This window comes from Engystomops pustulosus, chromosome 9 (assembly GCF_040894005.1).
Source record: "Engystomops pustulosus chromosome 9, aEngPut4.maternal, whole genome shotgun sequence".
NCBI classification, from domain to species: domain Eukaryota; kingdom Metazoa; phylum Chordata; class Amphibia; order Anura; family Leptodactylidae; genus Engystomops; species Engystomops pustulosus.
Window position 1 is genome coordinate 98,511,177 of NC_092419.1, and position 14,356 is coordinate 98,525,532.

The 14,356-nt window shown below is 43.9% G+C and overlaps 1 protein-coding gene across 5 annotated transcripts in view; it reads left to right on the forward strand.

The window, feature by feature from the left end:
- The window catches only part of CARD9 (caspase recruitment domain family member 9), a 50,559-nt gene extending 37,225 nt beyond the window's left edge, over positions 1 to 13,334 (forward strand). For 4 of the 5 annotated variants that reach the window (XM_072124445.1, XM_072124442.1, XM_072124443.1 and 1 more), the window contains exons 6-14: positions 2,114 to 2,296; positions 2,435 to 2,590; positions 2,808 to 2,933; positions 5,777 to 5,962; positions 8,961 to 9,002; positions 9,759 to 9,810; positions 10,656 to 10,720; positions 12,567 to 12,646; positions 12,744 to 13,334. In XM_072124445.1, the coding sequence (XP_071980546.1) occupies positions 2,114 to 2,296; positions 2,435 to 2,590; positions 2,808 to 2,933; positions 5,777 to 5,962; positions 8,961 to 9,002; positions 9,759 to 9,810; positions 10,656 to 10,720; positions 12,567 to 12,646; positions 12,744 to 12,828 (975 nt within the window). In that variant the 3' untranslated portion in view covers positions 12,829 to 13,334. Of the gene's footprint in view, positions 1 to 2,113; positions 2,297 to 2,434; positions 2,591 to 2,807; positions 2,934 to 5,776; positions 5,963 to 8,960; positions 9,003 to 9,758; positions 9,811 to 10,655; positions 10,721 to 12,566; positions 12,647 to 12,743 lie in introns of those variants that run through there. The other variant, XM_072124446.1, reaches the window with a different exon arrangement.
- Positions 13,335 to 14,356: the final 1,022 nt, after the last annotated feature.

Consider the following 14,356-nt stretch of genomic DNA (forward strand, 5'->3'; position numbering starts at 1 on the left):
GAGAATGTCCTCCTATGACTAGTAGTGGTGGAGAATGTCCTCTTATGGCTAGTAGTGGTGGAGAATGTCCTCTTATGACTAGTAGTGGTGGAGAATGTCCTCTTATGACTAGTAGTGGTGGAGAATGTCCTCTTATGACTAGTAGTGGTGGAGAATGTCCTCTTATGGCTAGTAGTGGTGGAGAATGTCCTCTTATGACTAGTAGTGGAGGAGAATGTCCTCTTAAGTCTAGTAGTGGTGGAGAATGTCCTCTCTTATGACTAGTAGTGGTGGAGAATGTCCTCTTATGACTAGTAGTGGTGGAGAATGTCCTCTTATGACTAGTAGTGGTGGAGAATGTCCTCTTATGACTAGTAGTGGTGGAGAATGTCCTCTTATGACTAGTAGTGGTGGAGAATGTCCTCTTATGACTAGTAGTGGTGGAGAATGTCCTCTCTTATGACTGGTAGTGGTGGAGAATGTCCTCTTATGACTAGTAGTGGTGGAGAATGTCCTCTTATGACTAGTAGTGGTGGAGAATGTCCTCTTATGACTAGTAGTGGTGGAGAATGTCCTCTTATGACTAGTAGTGGAGGAGAATGTCCTCTTATGGCTAGTAGTGGTGGAGAATGTCCTCTTATGACTAGTAGTGGTGGAGAATGTCCTCTCTTATGACTGGTAGTGGTGGAGAATGTCCTCTTATGGCTAGTAGTGGTGGAGAATGTCCTCTTATGACTAGTAGTGGTGGAGAATGTCCTCTTATGGCTAGTAGTGGTGGAGAATGTCCTCTTATGACTAGTAGTGGTGGAGAATGTCCTCTTATGACTAGTAGTGGTGGAGAATGTCCTCTTATGACTAGTAGTGGTGGAGAATGTCCTCTTATGTCTAGTAGTGGTGGAGAATGTCCTCTTATGACTAGTAGTGGTGGAGGATGTCCTCTTATGACTAGTAGTGGTGAAGAATGTCCTCTTATGACTAGTAGTGGTGGAGAATGTCCTCTTATGGCTAGTAGTGGTGGAGAATGTCCTCTTATGTCTAGTAGTGGAGGAGGATGTCCTCTTATGTCTAGTAGTGGTGGAGAATGTCCTCTTATGACTAGTAGTGGTGGAGAATGTCCTCTTATGACTAGTAGTGGTGGAGAATGTCCTCTTATGACTAGTAGTGGTGGAGAATGTCCTCTTATGACTAGTAGTGGTGGAGGATGTCCTCTCTTATGACTGGTAGTGGTGGAGAATGTCCTCTTATGACTAGTAGTGGTGGAGGATGTCCTCTTATGACTAGTAGTGGTGAAGAATGTCCTCTTATGACTAGTAGTGGTGGAGAATGTCCTCTTATGGCTAGTAGTGGTGGAGAATGTCCTCTTATGGCTAGTAGTGGTGGAGAATGTCCTCTCTTTTGACTGGTAGTGGTGGAGAATGTCCTCTCTTATGACTACTAGTGGTGGAGAATGTCCTCTTATGACTAGTAGTGGTGGAGAATGTCCTCTTATGACTAGTAGTGGTGGAGAATGTCCTCTTATGACTAGTAGTGGTGGAGAATGTCCTCTTATGACTAGTAGTGGTGGAGAATGTCCTCTTATGGCTAGTAGTGGTGGAGAATGTTCTCTTATGACTAGTAGTGGTGGAGAATGTCCTCTTATGACTAGTAGTGGTGGAGAATGTCCTCTCTTATGACTGGTAGTGGTGGAGAATGTCCTCTCTTATGACTAGTAGTGGTGGAGAATGTCCTCTCTTATGACTAGTAGTGGTGGAGAATGTCCTCTCTTATGACTAGTAGTGGTGGAGGATGTCCTCTTATGACTAGTAGTGGAGGAGGATGTCCTCTTATGACTAGTAGTGGTGGAGAATGTGCTCTTATGACTAGTAGTGGTGGAGAAGTAGAGTAGAGTGCCCTCTAGTGCATGGGTTGCAAAGTATCTTAACGATGACGGGGTTGTCAGGATAGCACTCTCAGATGTGACGATTATATAGGAGAGCCCCTTTAGGAGCACTTGCAGAGAATAACACCCTATGGCACATCTCACAGTTCTCTGACAAAGAGGTAGAACACATAAAATCTAGATACACATGACATTAAGAGCTTGAAGTAACCGTAATGTTATCCGAACACCAATTCCCTATTTCTTCAAATGCAGATTGAGAGGCTGAAACACTACCTGATGAAGGCAGAGGATGATTGTAAGCTGGAGCGCAAGCAAACAATGAAGCTAAAGAACGTGATAGAGAAGCAGCCGAGCCAGGACGTCATCTACGAGCTGCAGAGAGAGAACGAGCTCCTGAAAGCCAGACTGCAGGAACTAGAGAACACCTCAGTACAGGTAGGTCCCAACTACATAGGTGCTCCCTTAGGGCTTGTTCACCTGAGCAGAACACATGTGTGTGTATAAGGGCCCATAGTCCTGTAATTCTGATGCCATGTTCTCGTGTTATGAATGTTTGGTATGCACCTATTTTAGAATTTGCCAAAAGACATGACGGGGGAGAAGACGAAATTATACATCAAAGATCTGGAGAAAGATCGCCGGGAGGCCCTGGAGCAGCATCAGGAGTTGGTCAATAACTTTTACACCCTGAAGATGAGCCTGAAGCAAGCGGAGGACCTCCGAGATAAGGTGGCTGATCTCTAGACGCCATACTGTAATGCTAGCAGATGTTTCCCTTTACCTCTATCTAATATCTTCAATGACTTTTTGGGATCTGGTCATTATATGACTTTTTGGCTAATGGGCATGCATTCTCTGTAGATTTCAGGTCACAATTAACATGCGCATTGAATATTTGCACAAACCATATACATTTGTTTGACAGTAATTTCTATTGTGTCCTCAGTACTTGGAAGAGAAGGAAGTTCTAGATCTGCAGTGCACCACGCTGAAGAAAGACTCCACAATGTACAAAGAACGCATTGAAGCCATACTACAGCAGCTGGAGGAGGTGTGCTATGAGCGCAACGTGGTAAGCAATGGGGTCCCCTTCACACTGTAGCGGACTGGATGGATGGCGGATGCTAATGTTGTCTTGTACATTGTACGTATTGCATATGTAGATGTACAACTAGATGTTGTCTTCTATTAATGAAGACCCATCAGCAATTTGTTCATATGGCAGCTGGTGGAGGATGGTGGCTCTTCATTACAGCTGGTGGAGGATGGTGGCTCTTCATTACAGCTGGTGGAGAATGGTGGCTCTTCATTACAGCTGGTGGAGGATGGTGGCTCTTCATTACAGCTGGTGGAGGATGGTGGCTCTTCATTACAGCTGGTGGAGGATGGTGGCTCTTCATTACAGCTGGTGGAGGATGGTGGCTCTTCATTACAGCTGGTGGAGGATGGTGGCTCTTCATTACAGCTGGTGGCTCTTCATTACAGCTGGTGGAGGATGGTGGCTCTTCATTACAGCTGGTGGCTCTTCATTACAGCTGGTGGAGGATGGTGGCTCTTCATTACAGCTGGTGGAGAATGGTGGCTCTTCATTACAGCTGGTGGAGAATGGTGGCTCTTCATTACAGCTGGTGGAGGATGGTGGCTCTTCATTACAGCTTGTGGAGGATGGTGGCTCTTCATTACAGCTGGTGGAGGATGGTGGCTCTTCATTACAGCTGGTGGAGAATGGTGGCTCTTCATTACAGCTGGTGGAGAATGGTGGCTCTTCATTACAGCTGGTGGAGGATGGTGGCTCTTCATTACAGCTGGTGGAGGATGGTAGCTCTTCATTACAGCTGGTGTAGAATGGTGGCTCTTCATTACAGCTGGTGGAGGATGGTGGCTCTTCATTACAGCTGGTGGAGGATGGTGGCTCTTCATTACAGCTGGTGGAGGATGGTGGCTCTTCATTACAGCTGGTGGAGAATGGTGGCTCTTCATTACAGCTGGTGGAGGATGGTGGCTCTTCATTACAGCTGGTGGAGGATGGTGGCTCTTCATTACAGCTGGTGGAGGATGGTGGCTCTTCATTACAGCTGGTGGAGGATGGTGGCTCTTCATTACAGCTGGTGGAGGATGGTGGCTCTTCATTACAGCTGGTGGAGGATGGTGGCTCTTCATTACAGCTGGTGGCTCTTCATTACAGCTGGTGTAGAATGGTGGCTCTTCATTACAGCTGGTGGAGGATGGTGGCTCTTCATTACAGCTGGTGCAGAATGGTGGCTCTTCATTACAGCTGGTGGAGAATGGTGGGTCTTCATCACAGCTGGTGGAGGATGGTGGCTCTTCATTACAGCTGGTGGAGGATGGTGGCTCTTCATTACAGCTGGTGGCTCTTCATTACAGCTGGTGTAGAATGGTGGCTCTTCATTACAGCTGGTGGAGGATGGTGGCTCTTCATTACAGCTGGTGGGGAATGGTGGCTCTTCATTACAGCTGGTGGAGAAGGGTGGCTCTTCATTACAGCTGGTGGAGGATGGTGGCTCTTCATTACAGCTGGTGGAGGATGGTGGCTCTTCATTACAGCTGGTGCAGAATGGTGGCTCTTCATTACAGCTGGTGGAGAATGGTGGGTCTTCATCACAGCTGGTGGAGGATGGTGGCTCTTCATTACAGCTGGTGGAGGATGGTGGCTCTTCATTACAGCTGGTGGCTCTTCATTACAGCTGGTGTAGAATGGTGGCTCTTCATTACAGCTGGTGGAGGATGGTGGCTCTTCATTACAGCTGGTGGGGAATGGTGGCTCTTCATTACAGCTGGTGGAGAATGGTGGCTCTTCATTACAGCTGGTGGAGGATGGTGGCTCTTCATTACAGCTGGTGGGGAATGGTGGCTCTTCATTACAGCTGGTGGAGAATGGTGGCTCTTCATTACAGCTGGTGGAGGATGGTGGCTCTTCATTACAGCTGGTGGAGAATGGTGGCTCTTCATTACAGCTGGTGGAGGATGGTGGCTCTTCATTACAGCTGGTGGAGGATGGTGGCTCTTCATTACAGCTGGTGGAGGATGGTGGCTCTCCATTACAGCTGGTGGAGGATGGTGGCTCTTCATTACAGCTGGTGGAGGATGGTGGCTCTTCATTACAGCTGGTGGAGGATGGTGGCTCTTCATTACAGCTGGTGGAGGATGGTGGCTCTTCATTACAGCTGGTGGAGGATGGTGGCTCTTCATTACAGCTGGTGGAGGATGGTGGCTCTTCATTACAGCTGGTGGAGAATGGTGGCTCTTCATTACAGCTGGTGGAGGATGGTGGCTCTTCATTACAGCTGGTGGAGGATGGTGGCTCTTCATTACAGCTGGTGGAGGATGGTGGCTCTTCATTACAGCTGGTGGAGGATGGTGGCTCTTCATTACAGCTGGTGTAGAATGGTGGCTCTTCATTACAGCTGGTGGAGGATGGTGGCTCTTCATTACAGCTGGTGGAGAATGGTGGCTCTTCATTACAGCTGGTGGAGGATGGTGGCTCTTCATTACAGCTGGTGGAGGATGGTGGCTCTTCATTACAGCTGGTGTAGAATGGTGGCTCTTCATTACAGCTGGTGGAGGATGGTGGCTCTTCATTACAGCTGGTGGAGAATGGTGGCTCTTCATTACAGCTGGTGGAGAATGCGGACACTTTTTCTTGTACTGGCAATTTAAAAGGCAACCAAATAATTTATTCAAAAGTCATTGGAGAGATTGGAAGATGCTCTAAGGCACGGGACCATACCTACTGTATACCACTATAGGTATCAGTCGCTGCTTCACCACATCTGGAGGTTTGTCTGGAGGTTTTTCTAATACTTTGTGACCCCTGTAATCCTTAGTCAATGTTATTACTCTTCAGATTCGATCATAAGAAGTGCCTAATCTTCTGCTGAACTCTTCCTTCCTCAGGCCATTACTACGAGGGAGCAGTTCTACAAGCAGTATGCCAAGTCTCTTACAGAGAAAGACATGTACAGGAAGCAGATTCGAGAACTGGGGGTAAAGTGCGACGACCTTCAAATCCAGCTGTTCCGGAGCGAGGGAAAACGGTTAGCTCTGGAGACTAAGCTAAAAAGGATGGATTCACCAGCGCTGGTACAGATTACCTAAACCCTCAGTAATATCCTTAGCATTCAGGGTCCATCATTTCAGTCCTTGTTGTATGCTGGGTGGATTTTATTGCCAAAGATGTGAAGACGCTGCTAATTTTTATTTTTCACTCGCCTAAGATCCACAGACTGGAGAAGTAACACATTGATACCTGCTGGTTATTAGATGCTGCTACAAAAGAGCTAAGAAAAAGAGGCAAATAGTGTTCATAGGTTTTAAAAAGCTTCAATTAAATCCCTTATAATTAGAGATGAGCGACCTACACTTGGGGTTTGCTCATGTCTGTCTACCTATGATATGTTTACACACAAGATTTAGCAGTAATTCCATAATCCCCCATTCATGTGTATATACACTTACTGATGTCAGAACACAAAGATAAACCTTGCTCTAAATAGGTTGCACTTAAAGTCATAGATCCCTTTAACAAGAAATTTATGGTGTCTTCTAAAAAGAGGTTCTTCAGCAGCTGCAGTGCAAGTGATATACAAAAACAAAATACACACAATACAGATGAACTCTATGCACACGTCAGCTGCTGCAGAACAGCGTAATTCACACATCAGATGTTTCAGACATAAAAGTTGAGTCATACGGGCCATCCAATGCAGCTCTGGAAATTTTTCATATGCAATGGAGGATGATCAATGACTACTGTGTTTTTTTCAATTTATTATTACACCTCCTGCTATCTGGAAACCATCAACAAGCAGGCTAAGGACCCATTCACACAATGCATCACGTTTTTTGATGCTTTTTTGACGCATTCCAAAGGCTTCAACCTTGATCACATGTTGAAGTAACATTGTGTTTCCATTGCATTTGCTAAAATGCATCAAAAAACGCAAGGCAACTCATTGTGTGAATGTGCCCTAGGGGTGCGGTCAGACGGTGCGTTCTCGGTCCATTCTTGGCCCGTTTTTAAACGGACAGAAAACACATGCGTTTAGAAACGGACTGTGTGACCGCACCCTCACCGTGTATACTTGGTATACATATGAAAAACCAGCTGCAGCTTATTAATACATGGAAACCCATTTGGGTGATGGCACACGTGGCGTTTTTGGCCACGTTTTTGGCACGTTTTTAAGCAGTCCGTTAAAAAACGCGTATGTTTTTGTTGCATGCATTTTTGACCAGTTTGAATTAAGATAATTAGTCAAACCTGTCAAAAACGGATGTGTTTTCAAAACACATGCGTTTTTTGGCGGACTGCTTAAGAACGGGCCAAAAAAGCGTTCAAAACGCCACTTGTGGCATCACCCTTACTGATAAGGTAGATTATGTAACCCATAGGGTGATGCCACACATGGCGTTTTGAACACGGTTTTTGGCCGTTTTTGAGCAGTCCGTTAAAAAACGTATCCGTTTTTGGCCGCTTTTTCCGAATTTGCGCAATTAAAAACGGACAAAAACGCATGCACTTTCAAAAAATGGATGCGTTTTTAAAAACCAGATGCGGTTTTTAACGCATGCGGTTTTTAACGGACTGCTCAAAAACGGCCCAAAAACGTGTTCAAAACGCCATGTGTGGCATCACCCATAATAGCATCAGCATCACCTTGCCTGCTTACCGACAGCTTCCAGATTTTCATTTTACAAAAAGCTAATAAACAATGTATCATATACCACAATTTACATTTCCTACATGTACTGTACATCACCGTAATTATTAGGCTTTAGGCCCATAACATCTTTGTTTTGTTTTCTGCTCAGAATTGTTCTCTATTTTTTTTATTAAGCCGGAAATAAATGACTTTTTTTTCATATGTAGTATTGCAGATTATTTTATAATGGATTGGAGTGCTCCAAGTGGTCGTATAATGATTACTGATACAGGAGATTATAAAGGTATCATTAGATGGGCTGTCCTAATAGGTGGAGGGGGTCCGCACATGTGTAGCTCCTCCAATTCACGTCTATGGGAGATCTCTGCGTGACTAAACTCTGAACTCTTATAGAAGTGAAGAGAGGAAGTGGAGCATGTGTGAGCACCCACCCTACCACCCTAGGGAGGACCAAGCCACCTTGTTCTCCAGACACAGGATGTGGTACCTACACCCGTTCTGCATATGTACCATAAATGTCCCATGGACCTCCCATGGTGCTAAGCTGCTACCTTCCTTCTTTTAAACCACTGCAGCTCATCTGAGCAACCAATATGGGGGGATTTCATTGCAAATGCAATTCAGTTCACCAAATTTTGATGCAGCTTTGGCAGTGAGTAGTGGATACAGCTTGGCCTTCTACTTTTGACCAAACCAATTATCAGGGTTAATTTAGATATAAAAAGGGTTTTTCTCATACAGTCACATATTCTACTGTATAGGAAAGCTGGGTGATGCTGGAAAGGTTGTGACCTCTATCTTTTCCAGGCTCCTGAATAGCGGAGCCATCTACCTATGCAGTGATACAGGCAATGCCATATTGATGTATATATCGTCTAATTTGCTGTTCATGTCTACAGAAAGCTGGGTGACACCCCTGGTCAATGCTGTAATGTATGTCTCCCTTCTTTCCCTGGAGCAGATAGGACTAATATACAGAAGGGCGACTTATAAAACCATCCAAATGTAAACATGTCTATGTTGCCCACAGCAACCAATCGCTGTGCAGCTTTAATTTCTTATTGTGCTTCTGGAGCATAAAAGCTGCTCCGTGATTGGTTGCTGGATAGGTTTTATTTTACACAGTCTTGGTGATTTACCGCCATATTATTTGATGGGTAAAACTGCAGTATTTTGGAGAAAATCAAAACTTTAATATTCAGCTGAGGGGCCAAGGTAAAGTACAGCTCATAAGCGGCACATAGAGTCCTATGTAGTAACATGTATTTTATGGCAGACTACAAGGTCTACAGCTCCCTCATCCCCCAGGCAGGGCTGGAAACACCTGGATGTATCATGTGATGAAGGCTCAGACATTCCTGTGGGTTATTTATGGCTGAGCACAAGAAGTAACATGTCTCTCTATGTCTCCTCAGTCCTCTGATGCAGACGACATTTCCTCGCGCAGCTCCCAGGAAGTAAGTAAAACCAGCAAAACCCCCTAGCAATGTCAGGACATGACTTTAAAGACCTCCTCTGGCAGAATATCCCTCCTGTCTATAGACGTCTTGCCAGTAGCCATATCTTCTGGACCTAGAAATCCTTAATTATAATAATACTTCCTTTATTTATATTTGATTTTTACTCACAGCTCCGACTCCTTTGTGTAATGGATATCTCTGATTCTGTGGCACCTAGAAACACAATCCTGGTGCAATATTAAAAGGGAGATTCTCCTTTGCCACGGTTGAGAATATATAGGCGTTTGAAGTGTCAGCTGAAGGCAGAATATAAAGGGAGCTGCTGGGAGACAGAGCTGACAGTAGAAGTACATGCACCCTCAGCATCTGTCACTGAACCTTGAGAAGGGCGACTGATTGACGCTGTACATATTTTTTACATATTTTGGTAAAGGTTTATGGTATAGGTTTAATTATAAAAGTCATTAATAAAAGTGTCCTATCTAGTTAGTGACACATGTCAAGAAAATAAAAACAGTAAAGCTAGTAAATATTTATGATATTACAGCGGTTCTGAAGAGCAGAACTGCAAAAATTGTCCTGGACGTTCAGGTACCAATGACCCTTGAAAGGGTTAAGAGACATGGTTCCTAAAACAAAAAAACCCTTACAGGACATGTGGATAATGTTGTCTTAGTGTGAAACCCCTATAATAAAGCTTTAATTCAATAAGACAAGGATAGGAAATAATTCAGTTCCTTTTCTCTTTTTAAGATCAATGTGCAGAATTATCCGGATGAACAGCCGTCGCCGACCAGTGATCATAGTAAGTAGTGACCCTGTATGATAAATGTATAATATATGTAATATGTATAAATGTTATTTATTTTTTTTTTACTTGCGTCTAGTTTATTAGGTGGTTGTGTAATTTAAAGGGGATGTCCGTTATATATTGATGGTCCTCTAAAGGCAGCCTGATAGTATGGGCGCAGTACCTAAAAATTTGCAATAGGGCATCTACCACCAGGATGAAGGACTGTATGCAAGTGAACCTTAGGGGCTCCAGGTTCCATAGGTGTTAATGTAGCCTGGAGCCCCTCAGGCTCATTTGCATACAGTCTTTCATCCTGGTGGTAGATACCCTTTAATAACCCTCTGAACTCAGACAGTATAGCTACAAAACACAAAGTCACACAAAAGCCAGTGATTTTATAGAAGAGTTGACTAAAAACCAGCAGTTTCCACCCTACTGCTCTCCAGGTGTTGCTAAATTACAACCCCTAGCATGCCCTGGTAAATGGACAGGTTGGAGATCACAGATCTATACCATAGGGGGAATTCTTCTTTGGAACTGACCTAAAATTTTGAACTGCGACTGTGATCATTGCCCCCAGTGGCATAACTTGAAGCTGCCGGGCCCCAGGGCAAAATGCTTACCAGGCCCCCCAATTATAATATATTATTTATAGTACTAGTCTTCTCATATAGGAAAGATACACTATATGGGCCCTCTAGGCCTCATGGGCCCCGTTGCGGCCGCACCCCCTGCACCCCCTCAAGTTACGCCCCTGATTGCCCCATAATCGCCATGGACCCTCCTACATATTATATATGAATTTTATGTATGATGTGTCATTTCCTGGAAATCTGACCTTCTTTATGTATACACAGAGGAACCACCAGGAGAAACTCGGAACAGGGAAGACCCTCATGAATCGCTGCAGACAGAAAAAGATGTAAGCTTCCATTTACAGTATTGGTCTCAATGTTAGACATTTTGGGATCATACAATAGATGACATGAAAAATACAGGACTCAGATCACAGGAATCTAAAGCAATGTATCGATGTAACTAGGAAATGGACTGTAACTAGAAAATCTAGAGCCATGGCTCATGGATAATTGATAATCTAGAACAATGGTTCACTATTAATTGCCTTTTCTTGTCTAATAACACTAAACAATATGGGAATTTAGAATGATGTCACCAATATTTGTGAAATGTTATGATCTACAATATTCATCTATATGATACCATGAAGAGTAAACTATAGGCAATGCACAAGATGCTGCCACACATCCGTATTGGTACAAAAGGATGGGCTATTGTATGAGCGCCAAAGGCTAAATTTAAAGAAAACCATAGAGACTCAACACAATCCGTCAGTCTGACTGACAGCCACAAAGTAATGGGAGGAACTCATGAGGACACATGTATAAGAAACACAAGGATGGATGGATGGAAGATGAAAGCCTGAACACATGACTGATACCCACTGGAGGTATTCTGTATTTACTGCAACATTGATGACATCAATAAATGAAACATTTCACATGAATTATTCCGAGTTCTTTTGGTGTCACCCAAGTGAGGTGTTTGTGAAGAATATATAAAGAACAACCCAAAAATTATTTTATATTTAACAATGGCGAAGCAAGGTAATGCAAGAAGTCACACAAGACACCTCGGGCTGTCAGACCATAGAAATGTGGAATCTTCTGTTGAAGGGCAACAGGTACGGAACAAGCATGGAAATCATCCATTCTTTAGCTAAGAAAAGTTTCTTGGAATTTAGTTCTGTGCCTATCAATCAGATCTATCAAAGGTTATAAGATTTCTGCCCTCCATGCCCCCTTGGCGTGGAGATGGCGTGAAGGGGAAAATAATCGCCATTGCTGACGGTTCACTAGCAATTGCAATTATTTCAGGGCTTCTACCCCAGTTCTCTGGCGTAGAAGCCCCGGTAAATTTTCCCCATTCAGTATATATGAGGTATGTGTGAAGAACTTGCATGTTGATGGCAGCTGCAGTGACTGGTTTTGGAATTCCATGTACAAGAATGTATATACATATTTCTATTTACAACCTATAGATTAGATTTTTACGAATTTTAAAGGACATTTTATGTACGGTAATAATAGGCTTTTTCTATACATACACACAGCTGTATAAAGATAGATCCTTTACATGTACGTTAAGGTCATGGACTCAGGAAACTGGTGTACAAATTGCGTTCATTTCCCTTTCCATGCCATTGTCATGCCAGGTAGGCTTGGAGGGGCATGAAGTGGTAGCAGCTTTTGGTGGAGTGGGCAGGCGGGGTATGTGAGCTGCAATTAGCCTCCAGGTCCATAGGGGCAGCACATGTCATACACCAACGCAAGAACATTGGAGTATGATAAATGTCCCCCATGGAGTTACATATAGTACAAGGCCACTGACTATTATTAATATGTCCGGGTCATGCCTGAATCCGAACCCAAACTTCGGGTCCGTTCATCTCTAACAATGATTCTGGAAGTTCCATTGTTCTACTTTTTTAGTCTTGTGGTTCTCTTGCGTAACAAATGATATTATTGAGCTTTGGTTGTCCAAACAGGCCTGACACCAAGCCTCCTCCGCCTCTAACTTGGTTTATCTTGGGGAACCCATACCAACCACCTAGGTGGATCGCCAGGTTGGGATAGACTTATGCATGACTTATGTAACACTTGACACTGATATATCCTTCTGTTACACAATAATCTCCTAGTGTTCTCGGGAGATGTTGCAGTCTTATAATACATTTCCTCTCTGCCCAGGCACAGATTGTAATGAATGGAGCACCGACCTTCAAAAGTAAAACATCAAAATTATATAACGGCACTGAACATGGCCGCAGGTAATGTGTCGCCCCTGAACCAGTCCCATGTACACGCTCTAAGCGATTCTAGCCTACAACTTATTACTGTAACACGTCTGTACTTTCTATCTTTCAGAAAAGGAGCCTTGAGGAAAAAAAACCCGTCCCACAGAGAAGTGGAGTTCACCACATCAGAAAGTGAGACCGATGGGACACCGTAGTCCAAGGACGGGAGCCGAGACCTCAGTATTGTACAGGGAGGAGAGGCGACTGCATTGGAAACTGAACTTGGTCTTCGTACAATTACGTAAAGTGTTATGTCGCGGGGAAGCCGAACGTGTCTGTCTGGTACTTGTGTATATCACTGCCATCACCTCAGACCTCAGCGCCAGGCCTGATTAATAACCTAGTGCTTTGTATTGGGGGAAGCTGAAGACTTTGACCAAATAAGTGACGTCCAGAATCAGGGTTCTCTATGTATGACATCTCTATGGTTTAATAGGGACACAGAATCTGAAATCCTGTAGCCCTCACACCCCAGATGTCGTCATATTGGTTATGGTTTTGGATGGGAAAGTGCCTGTGTTGTTGTTATTGCACTGCAGGGGTAACAGAAGGAAATTTTACAGTGTTATGAAAGACCTGGGCCAAAGTTTTAGCCACATTTATTGATATTTATACATTATATTTTTATAGAAAAATTGTACTACAAAGAATAAATTCATTCTTGATGCAGCCACATTCTCCAGTCTCGTTTGTCACCAAAATCCAGAAAAGCAGATGAAATATAATATATATACTGTTTGTTTATCACTAAAGAATCCTGATTTCTGAGGGCAAGCAGAAGGATTGTGAAAGCCTCTCTATAACTGAATGGAGAAATCTACATTGGTGTTTATTTATCAAGAAATAATAGTAAGTGGTCAGAGTTACAGTAAGTACCTATATAGCCTGAATGTAACACTAGTACTAGGATGCAGGATGTTGTTCTATGTTATCAGCCATTGCATATGGTGGAGACAGTGGGGCAGAGTTACTTACCTGGTCCAGATTCGGGTTCTGTTGGGATTCACTAAGGTCCGTGCGCCGATATCCACTAGGTGTCGCTGCTGCGTCGAGGTCTACTGGAGTTCACCGGAGTCCACCTTCTATTTCTTGGTGCAGGTAAGCACGTGTCAAGCGACACTTTTTTTTTTTTAAATACCGGGGTTTTTCTGAATCCGTCGGGTTTTCCGACGGCCACGCCCCCCCATTTCCGTAGCATGCATGCCGGCGCCGAAGCGCCACAATCCGATCGCGTGCGCCAAAAACCCGGGGCAATTCGGCACAATTAGGAAACATTCGGGAAACCCAAGAAAAAAAAGCGATTGGGGCCCTTAGTAAATGACCCCCAGTGTAATGTCTTCAGCTCCATGCAGCACAGTAGTAAAGGTGCACATCACTCCACATAGAATAAGAGGCGCCCAAATACAGTATACGGATACACTGTTTTTTTTTTTTTTATTATTCAGAAAACAAGCAAAGTAAAGGCAATCCACAGATTTTGTGACATTTGGGTCTGTATAGACCTTCTTCAGACACTGTGGAAAGTGAAAGGCAAGTAAATACAATCATATGGACATCAATACATACACTCACCGGCCACTTTATTAGGTACGCCTGTTCAACTGCTCGTTAACACTTAATTTCTAATCAGCCAATCACATGGCGGCAACTCAGTGCATTTAGGCATGTAGACATGGTCAAGAC